The following is a 15,976-nucleotide window of genomic DNA, read 5'->3' as shown; positions in this document are numbered from 1 at the left end:
CTATCTCAGGGATGGCGAACCTTTTCGGCACCAAGTGCTGAAAAGGGAGCACACGCGGGTGCGTCTGGGCTGAAACCCGGAAGAGCAGCTGCCCAGAGCATGTGCGCACCCGAAAATGAACTTCCAGTATCAGCTACTGAACTTCCGGTTTCGGCCAGCTACGCTTCCAGGTTTCTGGCACCCATGCATACACGATGATCAGCTGGCAGGCATGCATGCTCATGCAGGAAAACGGAAGACCAACTCTTCTAGTTTCCAGCACTGCTGATCATCACATGTGCACGTGCACCAGAAACCCAAAAGAGGAACAGGCAACATGGCTCCGTGTGCCACTTCAGGCCCACGTGCCATAGGTTCGCCATCACGATGTTATCCCATCTCTTCTTTATTTATAGACTAAACCAGCTGTGGCTGCTACTAACTCCGTTTTATCAGTCCACCATTATTTACATCAAGTAGTGTACAGCCCCTCCTCAAAGAACTTAAGTGTACTTAAGTTGGATTGCCATTTTCTTATATCTACAATACATTATAAATGACCATTGTAATGGAATAACAAGAACAGCTCTTTCATATATAATGCAGTTTGATTATAATGTTGAGGAACTTTTGAATTTATTAGCAAATTGGCAAAGATCTACATAGCAGCTGCAAATCAAATTTGCAATTCAATAACATCCAGATGCATACATATTTAAGGACAAAGGCTGCTCTAAAAATTGATAGCTAGTGCAATAGTGTGACCAACAACATAGACTTAGTTTGGGGTCTCTTTGGTTCAGTTCTCTGTTGTATCACATAATTATTTGGGTGAGCTTGGATTAGTCGGGCTTTTTCAGCCCAATCCAATGAAATAAAATTATGTTTTTTTTCCAAGTCTTATCTGAAGCTGCATCTTCATTAGATAAAGATAGACAGTGAAAAGTAGAAAGCATTTCAAAAAGATAGGTGGAATTGGAGCCATATCTTTGTGGGTGAGTGGGTGACATTTTTTACAACATTGTTGGAATTAACTAACTTCTGTTTACATTCTTTTCATTTCTTCCTTTTTATTGTTGTAAGCCTCCTAGAGTAGCCCCATGACAAGATAGAGGGCAAATAAATATAAGAAACAAATAAGAAACTGTTGAAAAGGAGCATGTCCTCATGGCTAAAGAGATATGAGAGAACCTAAGGACTTGACCAATTAGAGGCATTTTACCCAGGCAGATCTGAAGCTGATGCTGCCTAAAGATGTTAGAGTACATTGACAATGGAACCAGTTCCGTTCAGTGCTTCTGTACTGTACGTGATGAGTTTCTTCTTCATTGGATGGGGCAAGTTTTGACAACTGGCTATATGAGTGGTTTAGACGTTTATCAAAGCTCATTCTGGTTTAACATAGTTTTTTTCAGGGTATATTCAAATGATATATCTGCTGATAGGCAGAATCCTTTTGCATCAGCTCATTACCTCAACATGTTATTGTTATTATTGTGGTTATTATTGTTATTGTTTGTAACCGTTTACAATTATTACTCCAGTGAAATCCTTAAATTACTTTGTAATGATTTTTCCAAATGTTTCTCTACAAGAATACTTGTAGATTTGTAGTTCTTTAGTTGTTATTTTTTTGATGGGCGGGCAGAGAGGGATACTCATGTTTTACTCCTAAATCAGGGGTGACTATTAGGCCATCATATCTTTGAGGGTTGAGAACTGAGATATAATTAACATTAATATTACATCATCACTGATACAATGTATATCTTTTACATAAGGTATGTTTTCAGTGATATAAATGGAAGACTGAAAGTGATGAATTTTGTTTATATGTGTAGCTACTCCTATCCATAAAAATGACAAAAAATTAACATAAGAAGTTATGCAAAAGCTAAAATGTTCAGGCTAGAATTCTGAAGGAAAGGCCATAAGACACCCCCCCGCCTAAAATCTAGTCTCTACAGCAGGGAACTATTATTTGCAGACATTTTCCAATCAGTTGCTAGTGCATAAGAAATAATGGAAACAGCTTAGCTAGTAAAATCCTCAACACATCTTTGCTCTTAATGCAGTAATGGAACAAGGCGAATGCATGAATAGGGAACCTGAGGGCCACAAATATAGGAATAGATGCTAAGGCTATGGCTTGGGGAAAGAAGAATTTTGGGAGGGGGTTAATGTACTAATTATGGCATTGGGTACTAAATGTTACTCAAAATAAGGGGCAAATCTGCTGATCGGCTGCTATACATTGAAAATGCAAGCAAAGCAACATTGATAAGGTCATAGGAGACCTAAGAGATGTTGGCTTAAAGTAGGCTTATGGAGAAGTACCTATAAAAACTGTTACAGGAGTACTTTTTGCACAGACCTAGTGGGCGTGATCCCCCTGTATCCTTTTTCTGCGCAGAATAAAGCATTTGCAAATCTCCATCTTGGTCTGTAGTTTATTGGGCATTGCACAGCGAACAGAACTGCTTCTGGGATAACAATTTAATGAAGGAAATCTTGGTTCCTGGCTTGTGAGAGCCATTACATGATGCAAAGAATTAACAAATGACATTGAGGCATTCAAATAACAATAGTAAGCTAGGTCACCAAACTATCCCATACTGAATAGTGAGGCAACTTTCTACATTTACAGAAGTGTAAAGAACAGGAATGAGAAATTTATAAAATTTCTCACTTCTGTGGCCTTATAATATATAAATAATCTAAAATTTGAATGCCGTTCTACAAAGAACACCAAATTGAGTTTATTGGGCTTAGCATGTTTTCTATGCTATTTTTTTCTGTCCAAAAGACATATTTTATTGCCGGTTGCTTTTTTAAATTACAGAATTAGAAAATAATAAAAATATGTCTCGGCTCTACTGCCTTCAAGATGGCTCAAAGTCATTCATAAATGGTTTTATAGGGTCTCCAGGGAATAGTATATCAGACATACTTAGTTTGTAATACTATTAAAGACTTAGTGTTCAATTCCTATCTGCACTTTATTCATTTTCCCAACAATCCATATCAGAACTCTCTCTGACATGGAGAAGATAATCAGAAACAATATAATACGAAAGACTGAGGTGCTTTTTATATTTGCTGTGTTCTTTGTGTATTCCTGCTTTCTTTCAAATTAACTCTGCCCCCCACCCCAATCTAATCTGATTTTGAGGACAAAGACTTTCAAACCTAAAGAAGCAATTAAGCCCCAAACCACTTAAGGATGCCAGTCCTTAAATTTATTTACTTATTTACTTGCTAAAAAGCATCTTAAGATGCGATGGTTTCTTTTCATGGTTTCATTAAAATTATAGTTAAGCATTCTAAAAACTGCAAGAAGAAAACAAGGAACAATGACAGTCGAATAATGGTAACTCAGTAGCTGCTTAATATTTCAAAACAGATCTGGCAATCCTTAAAAAAAACAAAAAAACAACAACCCAACCCTCTACTTATAAGTTAAGCTTCATGACTGATTAAATGTGTAGGGTCCTGCTGCTTTCTCTGATTTGCTTTGAGTGACAGTATAAATCCACAGGAGCCAGGTTCTGATCAAGATCACTTGCATAGATAATTTCCCCCACCCTTTGCTTTCAAAATCCCTGTCAGTATTGTATATCTGTGTCTTTTTAAAAAAAAACAAACTTGATTTAGAAACATTTTTTAATGTCTTCCAAATATTTTATTTGTTTCTTATTCTTTTCCAGATCCTTCTTGTACTTGGATTTTATGTGTGGACATGTATTTATGGGATTCCCATTGATGGTGGCCATAATTTGTACCATAGCTTGTGTATTTTGTTGAAACTGACCTACTGTTTGTAAATAATATATTATATCAATGTTCAGAAATCATGTTTATGAATTTAGAGAAAATTCTTGAAATGATTTTTTTTTCAAATATTCACCATTTGATAATATATCAAATAAATGAATCTGATACTTTTTCATTTTAACATAAGCCAAATTATTTCATTGCCACTGAACTTTAGTAGGTGAATACCTGCATTAAGGGTGAATAAATTGCTGAATTTATGTTAATTTATAACACAATTATATTATGTGTGTGTGTGTGTGTGTGTGTGTGTGTGTTTAAAGATGAAAAGAGAATACATAACCATTACATTGTGGATTTTAAACAACATTTTTGCCTAATACTCTTAAACTTAGTTTGCAAAAATATTTATATAGTATATCATGAATATTTTAAATCTATGAAACTTGTCTTTTGGACTATTAGAAATTCAGTTCATGTTAGAAAGGGATGTCACTATGTATGTAAGATATAAGTTTCACTATTGGATGTTTCATAAAAAAATAATTATTTGAAAAGAATAATAAGTAACACTTACTTTCTGCAGGCTCTTTAGATTTTCTTCCACTGGAAGATTTCCTCAGTAAGCTTCGTCCTGAGGTAAAAAGGCTGGTTAATTCCTCCAGAGGACTAGTTGGTGTTCTAGAACGTGAAGTACTCTGTGATGATGACCCGTAGGTATTGACACAGGCATTTACCATTTTCCCTCCTTCTTGCAATATGTTTCTGGCAGTAGAATGAGGCACTGATGGAGAACTTCTTGAGAGACTTCCTGAATGTACAGAATCATAAGGAGGAGGTCTTTTGAGACTTAAAGGAGTAAGTGACCGACCCATACTCACAGGAGAGGGAGAGGCCGAGTGGCTTTTGGAATAGCCATGGGGAGACTGTGTTCTGTATAGGGTAGAAGGATGAGGAGGTGAGGAGGAGTGCCCTGGAGTAGTAGTTCCATGGGAAGCTGTCTGGTCTTTCTCTAGTTTTTGATGACTTGGAGTATGAGGTGGCAGTGAGGATGGAGAAGCTCCAGTTTGCTGTTTAATATAACACACATTTTCTAATACGGGAAGCTTTGTGACTTCCAATGGTGTTAAAGGAGATTCATCAGAATTTGGGGAACATTGCACTGGTGCAGGTGGGAATACCAAGAGTGGTGGTCTATGAGAAAGCAAATTTGGAAATGGTGGTGGGATATCACAAATCACACCTTTGGGAGTGGATGGCACTGAGGACTTGGTGAAATCAAGGTCAGGCACTGTAGGAGTAGCACACTGAGAGGAACAGCTGTGATGGTCAAACTCACATGGACACTTTGAATCTTGGCCTCCATCCTCAAAGATGGGATATTTCATTTCTTCATATACTGCCTCATTTTGATCTTCCTCATCTTTTTTGAAGTCTCTTAATATATTTCCAACCATTTCAATATAAACTGGCTCTTCTTCCTCTGTATCTGGAGCAGGACTGCTGACTTGGGTCAAAGAAGCATCTCTACTTAGCACAGACTTTATGGAGCCATGCTTTTTGATATAAGTTTCATCAAAAGATGCACTTAGTTGAGTGTTTGGATTCCGCTTTGGTTTTGGAGGAGGAACCTTCTTTGTGTATTCATCACTGTGAGGCCTTGGCTTGGTGGATACTATAAGGCAAAGACAATACACATTAATCAGAAAATTAATAAAAACATTGTGTATTTTCAAAATACTTGTTGCAAAATGCCTATTCTGTTTTGATGATGGATCTTTTATGTAAATTCTCCAGAACTATCTTGTGTGCTGAAATATATATTTAATGAAACATGGTGGAGATAACTCACAAAGTTCACTGATTGCTTAGATGTGGCAATGTTTAGTGAAAAATGATATTGTCTGTTTATACTTTATGAACATAAGGCTACTCATATGATATCATCCATACACCTAATCCAGAATTCTGTTCTACACTGAACAAGCAATGGAAAGAGTACATGCACTTAAGATCAAGTCTGGCTCGTGCCAATTTTTTCCCTAGTGGCACCTTACTCACCTCCAATCCTCTCCTCCTCCCATAATGATGTACGGTTCATGTTACGAATTGGAGAACACAAAAACCTTACAAAAATGATGTTGTTGTCTTGTTATTTGAATTATTCAATTTTTTTCTCAATAAGGCACAGGGAACATCATGAACATGTGCCTAAATAGCCTATTTTTATGGAAGTGAATGCAATTTTATCTGTGGAATGACCTAATTGTACATGTTATTTTTCAAATATTTCCAAATCTTTTCCACTCATAATCTATGCTGATGGGCTAAATTAGTATATAAATACATTTTAGTATATCCACAGACAGTCAACCAAAGGGATTGTTCAATCATGGTCAGCTTTATGGCAGAACTTGGGATTGATAGGGCATGCCATTGTTTTTACATTAGACTCATGTGATGAATTTGTGCAAAAGCAGCATAAATTTGAAAGTAAATAGAAAGGTTAATTCAGAATCAAGTTTTTGTAGCAGACGTTGGTTTTTTGGTACCATGAGGTTACTGGACTATGTTTTTTTCCCTGAGGAAGAAGATGTTTCACTTCTCATCCAAGAAGCTTCAGCTTCATCAGTACTGTTTGATGAGAGTTAAAACGGATGAAGCTTCTTGGATAAGAAGCCCAGTTGCCTTTTGAAAAGCACCTTTGAAACAACCATGACCTGGATAACTGAGAATCTTCATAGACATGTAGACATCACCTTTTCTCCTATGCAAAATATATGGAAAAGACAGATGACATTGTTATGTGAGTAAAGTATGGTGATGTTCAACTATTGGACTCAACCAAGACTTATTTTATGCCCAAACTAATCAGGTAAATGGGCAATTAGTATGCATTCAACTCCCACATGTTTAGATTTCATGAAATGAAAATTAGAGCAATCTTGATGCAGAATTTGATATATGATGGATGACTACAGAAAGAAAGAAAGAAAGAAAGAGAGAGAGAGAGAGAGAGAGAGAGAAAGAAAGAAAGAAAGAAAGAAAGAAAGAAAGAAAGAAAGAAAGAAAGAAAGAAAGAAAGAAACTTGATTGCTGTGTGAAACACATTTCCAGTTCATGGAGTTTTCTATACTATGCAATAAACAGCATGGCTTAATAAGTAAGCTTTCTTTAGATGTCACATGCCTCCTTCTAAGAAAGGTTGTATGAAATGACCTTCAGGTTTATCCAAATCTGTACTTCTCCATTCTTTGAAAAGGTCCTTCCTTTCTTTAGCTCCCCTCAGCCAGCCATTTAAGCATTATGTTAAATGCTTTATAGCACGTTGAAGATAGAATGGTTTGAAATGCACTGTGGTAGCACCTGGCATTTTCTCACCTGGTGTACAATGTCATTTTATGCCACACACAGAAAATGCAATACAATCAGAAGCATAAAGGTTAGTTGATTGTACCCCCATGCTTAATATAAAAGATCACTGAATAAAATAAACATTCTGCCTTCATATCACGTTACAAGACTCATTTTCCTTTTGTGAATGAATATATGAAGACCTTTAATTAAACAAAAGAAAAAAGAAAAGAAAAATGCCCCCCTTTTCTTCTAGGGAAACTGGGGTATAAATATTTTATAATTTATTTTAAAAGATCTGTGATATTCTTTTGCTGTTATTTAAGCTCCATAGGAATAGTAACATTAGGAAGAACAGAGGGAAAGCAAAAAGAAGGACAAGGGAATATCTCTTATTTAGAATAATGTGGTCACAAGTTAATGAGAAGGGAAATTGGGGCATTGCCACAAAAAGGAGCTTTAAAAAGACAGCTATCTTAAAAAGAGAGAGGAAGAAAGTACATAATCTTCTGGGATGAACTTGCCTTCTGATTCCTATTTTCTCAAGGACCCCTACCTTTTCCTCTTGGGGATGATGTTAGTTGAGATATCAAAAATTGTTTGGCTTATCTTGGAATAATTCTTCCTGAAAAAATACATATGGCCCTTTGGTTCCAAAATTCAGTATTCCATGAGTTGATTCTAACAGAGATGTTCCTGGAGGAAGGATCTGATTTGAGGACTAAGGCTGGTAAACATGGGATGTTAAAAAAATGCTCCTAAATTAGTTGGTGTATCCGAATAAGATAGTCACAGGGTCTGTACATCTGTAAAAAAAAAAAATCGGTGCATCTCTGCACTTCTAAGTTGAAATAGGACACAACAATATTATCAGTGTGTTGGTGATACAGATCTTTACATCTCAAACCCAAACCAAACTGGAGGTACTATGATCCTTTGCCCCAAGAATAGTCACCCTATCAAAATCTTCAGTTCTCCATTTTTTTGAAGAATGAAGAATCCTTCAGGTAATGTTTCTCAGTTGCACCCCAACCCAATAGCAATCTTATGGGCAGTATTCTGGAAACAGATGAATTGGGACTGTCCTGAAAGGCAATGGAGAATTAAAGTTGCTGCTCTCTATTTACTATTTCTGCATTATTTATTATTCTTGCTTTAATATTTGATTTTCATCATGATATGATGAATCATGATATGCTCTTCATACATTGTTGCATGTTTAAACTGTGTAGCTTACAGCAGTATATAAATGAAACAAATAAACAAAGGACTACAGCAATTCTGCACACAACAATCATGGTAAAAATTATGAAATGTTAATGACATAAGTAAGCAATCAAGAGCTGCGGTGGCACAGTGGTTACAGTGCATTACTGCAGGCTACTTCTGCTGATCACCAGCTGCCAGCAGTTTGGCAGATCGAATCTTACCAGGCTCAAGTTGACTCAGCCTTCCATCCTTCCAAGGTGGGTAAAATAAGGATTCAGATTATTGGGGGCAATAGGCTGACTCTGTAAACCACTTAGAGAGGGCTATAAAGCACTATGAAGGAGTATATATGGTAAGTCTAAGTGCTATTGCTATTCTGCAGATTTCTGAAAACTTTTAGCCTAAATGGTTCAAGTGTGTATGTGAGACACACTATATGTGTCTCTTTGTAGGATATTTAGTGTCCTATTGGCAATGGAACAGAGAGTTAGCAATCTCTTTGACTCAGAAAAACATACAATGTTGTGTTAATACTTTGACATTTCAGTTAAGGGCAATATTCTTTGCGTGCTAGCACATAAACTCCCACGAATAACCCACCCTAGTCAATAGCCATGTTTAATGATAAGTCACATTCTCCATAGTTTTCTTTTAGATGCAGAAACCTATCCAAGATGATTCCTGCCAAATTAGAGCAAGAATCTGTTGAGTGAAGAATAAACATAAATAACTCAATAGTCACCCCTGCACAAATATGTTTGCAAAACACCAATTTTACATGATTTGTATTATCTTAATACAGTATTTTCTACATTCATGTATAGACCATATATCTGAAATAAATGCTCCTTTCTCCCAACTATACAAAAACAATACTGAGTTCATATTATTTTCTTGCAATACCATTTTTTAATTGTACATTTTGTATAATTCAATATTAAATAAAGTACAGCCAGACGGCTGTCTGGAAACCCAAATAATGAAACTAAAGCTTTGCAATAAAATACAAAACTCCTGATGCTTGGAAAAATTGGAGGCAATTGAAAAATAGACTGACAAAACATCAAGTGACCCAAGCAGGAGCTTTATAAGAACCCAAAAAATAGACAGATAGTTTTTCAGATAGTCCTGAAAAAATTGTTTCAGATTATGAAATACAATCCCATCCAGACTGGAACTGGGATTCTAGTTTAAAAAATGATAGCATTCAAACTTTGTCCTCCACATCTTTAATCTAGATAGAATTTTCCACATCTTTCTTTTTTAAAAAACGGTTTTACTATGTACGTTGTTCAATATGTATAGAAAGGCTTGGGACATGGGGAATATGAGCCCCCACATGCCTATATTTGAAAGGTAATATATAATTTGGGTCCAAATTAATTCAGAAAATTTTATGTAAAGGTAAAGGGTGTTATATTTCACAAGTTATTCTTTTTGTTATATTTCCTGAGTCCTTCGGGAGAAGGGCGGTATACAAATTAAAATATTATTATTATTATTATTATTAAGTTGCAGTAGCACAGCTGAGATGAATGAAACTGGTATAGGCATATAGAGGTGTGCTATAAGAAGCACAGAAATAAATTGGCTGTAATGAAACTACCAATATCCTCAATGTATGACCACAATCAAGCCCAGAATTATGGTCGTAAGTCATGCCAGTCACTAAGCAGTCACCATGTGATCACACCTGATTTTACAGCCTTTTTAATGGTAATCATTAAGCAAATATGAACATCACCTGAGGGATAAAAAGAAGTCAAAGTTTTAAGGTGAGATAGGAGAAAAAAGGAGTCAGACAATTTAATTTAATTAATGTAACTTTTAAAATTTTGGAACCACCCATCTCTAAACTCTAGATGGGGTTCTCAAACTCCCAGCCTATGGGCCGGATGTGCTGGCCACGTCCGGGTTAGGGAAGGGGAAAAAAGTCTGATACATCACGTGATGCTGCCGTGACAACATGAGTTTGACACCCCTGCTCTAAGAGGTATACAATAAGACCAAACAGAATAGCAAATACAATATAATGTTTATTTAAAAATGGAATGAAAAGGGAAGAACAAGAGCTAATTCCAAGTCAAGATTACAACCATGACACCCTCAGACAAATCTGACAGGAGGCCCAACCATTCTAACCCTAACTAATTTAAAATTACAAAAAAATAATGAGAGAAAAAGAATTCCTCTTGGAGTGCCAGGAAGGTGACTCATGAACAAGAGGTAAAGGGAGACTGTACGAGGCTTTTCTTGGCATTATGCCCTGCTGGCATGTCTGCTAATGCCTAACTTAAGCCAAGAAAGTGAGGAGCACAACAGTATGTGATCCATGGAGTGGAGGAGTGGATCATCAGTGGAATAACCAATGCACACTTAGATTTGGGTTGATGCTATCAGAAAGATGCAAGAGAAATTGACTCAGAAATGAAGAGAAGAAATGGACTTTTACAAGACAACAAGGTTGTTGAATTGAGTGTTTATGAAGTTTAAAATGTCCTGGCTTTTTAAAATGTCCTGGCTGTGCACAACAAGGGTAGGCTATATTCCATCCCTCCCCAAAATAAATCTAAGTGGGGCACTCATTTCTAATTAGTTCAATAGCTTTTGTTCTTATTATGTATTTAATCTGGTTGTGAATTGCATATCTCTATGATTATTTTTAGATAATAGACTATTCAGACTTTGATATTGAGACCAAGAAAGTCAGTTAAGTTTCTTCATAACAAGACATGATTTGGGATTTCGAGAGTGGGGAAAATACTTCTGCTGGCGAGAGAGTTAGCAGACTGAGTTGAAGGACGTTTGGATAAGAATTAGAAAAGAAACTACTGAGCCCAGATGTTTGGAAGTTTCTCTTGGGAATACAATTTTCTTGAACTCAGAACTGCTACTATGTGATTAAACAGGGCAACCAAAGAACCAGAAAAATAAGTGCAACATTTTTTTTTTATCCTAGCAAACATACAAACTCTCTTTCAGCATCCAGGGGTTGAGGATTGAAAAGAGCTTTGGGTGCTCCAGCTGAATTAGCTGTAAGTAAATTATTCAAAGAAGATATTTTTGGAATTCAAAGGAATAGCAGAGTTTTCAAACAAAAATGTGGCTTCTGTAGTTTAAGGTAGATGCTATACTTATCTGTTATCAATAATCAGGGTCCCTTTTCCCCCTCCTTATTGAGTGACTGGAAATATGAAATTACATTCTGCTATTTCTTTTCATGATTGTAGTGTATAAGGGGAAAGGACAATTAAAAGAAAAATAACAGGTTTGCCATTTTCTATTCTGCCTCATCTATTTACCAGGTTTTGGAACTACTACAGAGGTAATCTGCTGTGCAGTTCAACTCAGGAAGGAGAACAGCACACAGTACAAGGGACAATTAAACACCTACTCAACCCAAAAACCTTCATTCTTTGTTTTCCTTAAAAGCCCAACAAAATACTGGTAATAACCATGAAAGACAAAGTGTTTTCCTGACCTTCTACTGCCATCTAACAGCGATTCCAGAGTTTTGACGCCCAGATGTGGATCAGGGCAAAGCAATAGATGCAATTTACATAGACTTCTGTAAAGCTTTTGACTCTGTGGTACATGACAAACTTCTCCTAAAACTAAAATCCTACGGCATCTCCAAACCCCTCCACAGCGTTCCTGTCAAACAGACAACAAGTGGTCAAAATAGGCAGTGTCCTATCAAATCCTGTTCCTGTCAATAGCGGCGTTCCCCAAGGCAGCGTTCTTGGACCAACACTCTTCATATTATACATTAATGATCTCTGTGACCATATTACAAGCAATTGTGTTCTCTTTGCTGACAATGTTAAACTATTTAATACTACCAACAGTACAGCTACCCTTCAAAAAGACCTTGACTTTGTGTCGGAATGGTCAAAAACTTGGCAACTCCAAATCTCAACCAACAAATGTTCTGTCTTACACATTGGAAAAAAAGAATCTGAACACTAAATACAAGCTCGATGGACACTACCTTATAGATGACCCCCACCCCTTTAAAGACCTTGGAGTTTTCATATCAAATGATCTAAGTACCAAAGCCCACTGCAACTACATAGCAAAAAAGGCTTTAAGAGTTGTAAACTTAATCTTGCGTAGCTTCTTCTCCAGAAACACTACACTACTAACCAGAGCATATAAAACATTTGCTAGACCAGTTCTTGAATACAGCTCGCCTGTCTGGAACTCATACCTCATTTTGGACATTAATACAATTGACCGTGTCCAGAAATATTTTACAAGAAGAGTTCTCCACTCCTCTGATTACAACAAAATACATTATGCCACCAGTCTTGAAATCCTGGATTTAGAAAATTTATAACTCCGCCACCTTCGACATGACCTGAGTTTAACTCATAGAATTATCTGTTACAACGTCCTTCCTGTTGAAGACTACTTCAGCTTCAATCACAACAATACACGAGCACACAATTTAAGCTTAATGTGAACCATTCCAATCTTGATTGCAGAAAATATGACTTCAGAAACAGAGTTGTTAATGCCTGGAATGCACTACCTGACTCTGTGGTCTCTTCCCCAAATCTCCAAAGGTTTAACCAAAAACTATCTACTATTGACCTCACCCTATTCCTAAGAGGTCTGTAAGGGGCGTGCATAAGAGCACCAACGTGCCTACCGTTCCTGTCCTAATGTTCCCTTTGATTGTATACAATTTCTTATTGTTATTACATACTTATGGTTATATGTTTATATATCATATAGTTATTTCATGCTTATGCTTATATATAATGTTGTGACAAATAAAATAAATAAATAAATAAATAAATAAATAAATAAACAAACAAACAAACAAACATTGTACCCATGCCTGATGTGATGACCTGGGGCATGGCATGAAAGCAACACAATCAGAGAACAGGTCTAACTCTCCTTTATTGCTCCAACTGTGCCCCCAAATGTTCACTACAAGTCCTGGAGCAAAGCTCTCACACGTACCTTTAGAAGTCTCTGGCTTCAAACAGTCCAGTAAGCCAGTCTTGTGGCTCCAGCCCCCCACCCCACGGGCCTGGCCCCTTGCCAGAAAGTGACTCAGAGAGTGAGGGGGAAGGGCCATCAGGGCTCCCCTCCGCAGAGCTGGCCTCTGGCTCAGGTCCAGGAGCCAGAGGCAGGCCAGGTGGAAGAGGTGATGGGGCCTCTGTCTCCTGTATCTCCCCCCATCCAGGCAATGCTTCCAGACCCAGCTGTGGACAATCAGTCCTGGTTAGATCCCAGGTTTCATAGACAAGAGAGGTGGGAATAACAAAAAAGGGTGTGGGGCAGGCCTAGAGAGTGCTGAGTCACGGAGCCACACCCCACAGGGTATAAAAGCAGGAGGGGCTGCTCTACTACTTCGTGATGGACAAATGAACTGACTGGAGAAAACTTGAGCTGAAGTATTGGACTGAGCATTTGGCCTGAATTGCTGTTTGTTCCTGACTTCCTGGTTGCTCCAGTAATGAGCTTTGGTGATGCCAGCATCTGGGAAGATAAAGGAAACCTTGGCAGACGATTGCTGGTTTGCTGCCAGAGCTGATAGCTGCCGTGGACTACATTGCTGGCTAATTGAGTCAGTTCACGTGTCTCCCGGACTGAGGTGGGGGGGACAGAACAGCCCAAACATTAACCAGGGCCAGCAGTCCAATAAGCTAGGTTAGCTAAACAGTAGCCAGAGCAAGAAGTTCAGTGAAGCAAGTAAACTGGCAAGCCCCACAATACAGAGTATAGCAATCTCCAAGCTTTGGCAAGTGCACACAAGGGTCCACAAATTCAACGCTTGTTCCTGACAAATGCCCCTCTCACCCAGACCTCCTTATATCTCAGTCCCCAGGTGTGCCTTGTGAAAATGGCAAGGCACTCTCCTCCCTCGTAGCCAGCTAATCTGTATTGATCTTGCCATCTCTCTTCCCTCCTTGCTCTCGGATCAGAAGGGGGTAGTCTTTGGCTCTTCTCCTGAGCTCCCCCCTGTCTGCAGGCCTTATTAATTCAGAAAAGCCTTGCCTGGACTGACTCTGCCCTTCCCCAGTTTCCTCCAAGGCCAATGGAACAGGCATCTCCATCTCTGTCAGTTCTTGTTCCAACTCATCTTCCTCTGCAGATTCAGATTCTGAGGGTGGGGAGACATGACACCTGAAAAGAAGCTCCCAATAGGGCTTCTTTCAGTCCTTCACCAAAGATTCTGAGGCTGGCTGTTCCAATCTTATGTTTTGATATGAAATATATCCTCCCTCTGATATATTTAGGTTATATGAAACTTGCTTCAGCCTTCTCTTAATTAAATGTTTAGAGTTGTTTATTTAGAGTTGTTTAGATTTATTTTACTATTTAAAGCTATATTGGAATTCCTTCTCTCTCTCTTTTTTTTTTACATTGTCCTGAGTGGTATTCATTTTAAGATAAGTAATGTATCCTTAAAGTATTAGTAAATAGATAGGAAGGAAGAACTGTCATGTTCGTACTCCTGGAAAGAGAAAAGAATTTCTAAAATGGTTAAAAACAATAATTCTGCCTGTGTGTGGGGTGTGTGTGTGTGTGAGTGAGTGAGAGAGAGAGAGAGACTCATATATGTAGAATATGAACTCCAGCTGACCTTCGAATTCTATGAAGGTAAATTGCTAATCATATGATCCTCAACATGTGGGTTATGGTGAGGCAGAAAAAAAAATTATAAGGTGTCTCATGATAACATCCAGAATTGAAAGTCAGGTAAGCTTTGCTATTTTGTCTCATAGAGACACAAAGGGGTAGACGCAGTTGCTTTCCTGCTAAACTGAGAGATCTAGACCAGTGATAATATTTATTAGCTTTTGTTCTGTCAGTTTCTTTTTTGATTGCTTTTGATTCTTCCAATTAACAGTGTCTTTTTCAATGATTCTTACCTGGAATTGTATGTATTCAAGTTTTAGGTTCATTACTTCCAGTAATTTCTCTATTTTTTCTTTGTCTACTGTTAAATTATTTCTTCTCTTTATAGTCCAAAGGAAGCTCAATTTTCTCCAGCACCACAATTCAAAAACTTCATTTTTATTTCATTCAATATGTCCAGTAGTCCAGCTTTAATAGCCATGTGTTACAAGTGTGGGAAAATGGCATTGACAACATATACCTTTGTTGTTGTCAGTATGATGTCTCCAACTACATGATCCCTGTTCATTGTCCCTTTGGCTAGGAATTATTAGATGTGTGGTCTAAAACATCTGAAGGGCATCAAATTTCACAGTCATAATTTATCATGTTATATTCCATTAGTTCTCTAAGCCTTGCATTAAACTTCTCCTGAATTTCAATTTATCAATGGGTAGGAGAGGGAGGAGGGGTGATTACGCTTATAAGCTATATCAGAGAATTTTCAGATCACACTATGTAATTGCATGTTTTACCACTGGAAAACATGGCAGTCATTTCTTCCTCAAAAGTCTGTTGAAGGGCCCCAATGACCCAGACACTGTAGACAGATGCACATAAAATGCCTTGATACAGAGAAACCTTACAAATGAACTTCGTGTCCAAAATGAATTTCCCATATTTTTTTTCCTCCTCAGCACAGAATTTGGCAAGTTGCTAAGAGCCTTTACTGGTTAAATAAATAAATATAATACAGTTCAGTCATGGTCCTTCAATTTATTTCAGTAACTCTGACTTTGAA

The 15,976-nt window shown here is 37.5% G+C and overlaps 1 protein-coding gene across 1 annotated transcript in view; it reads right to left on the bottom strand.

The window, feature by feature from the left end:
- The window catches only part of NYAP2 (neuronal tyrosine-phosphorylated phosphoinositide-3-kinase adaptor 2), a 269,362-nt gene that overhangs the window by 36,820 nt on the left and 216,566 nt on the right, over positions 1–15,976 (bottom strand). The window contains exon 4 of the mRNA XM_058189134.1: positions 4,331–5,428. Within this exon, the coding sequence (XP_058045117.1) occupies positions 4,331–5,428 (1,098 nt within the window). The remainder of the gene's footprint in view (positions 1–4,330; positions 5,429–15,976) is intronic.

This window comes from Ahaetulla prasina, chromosome 6 (genome assembly GCF_028640845.1).
Source record: "Ahaetulla prasina isolate Xishuangbanna chromosome 6, ASM2864084v1, whole genome shotgun sequence".
Lineage (NCBI taxonomy): Eukaryota > Metazoa > Chordata > Lepidosauria > Squamata > Colubridae > Ahaetulla > Ahaetulla prasina.
This window is presented reverse-complemented; position numbering and strand designations above follow the sequence as displayed.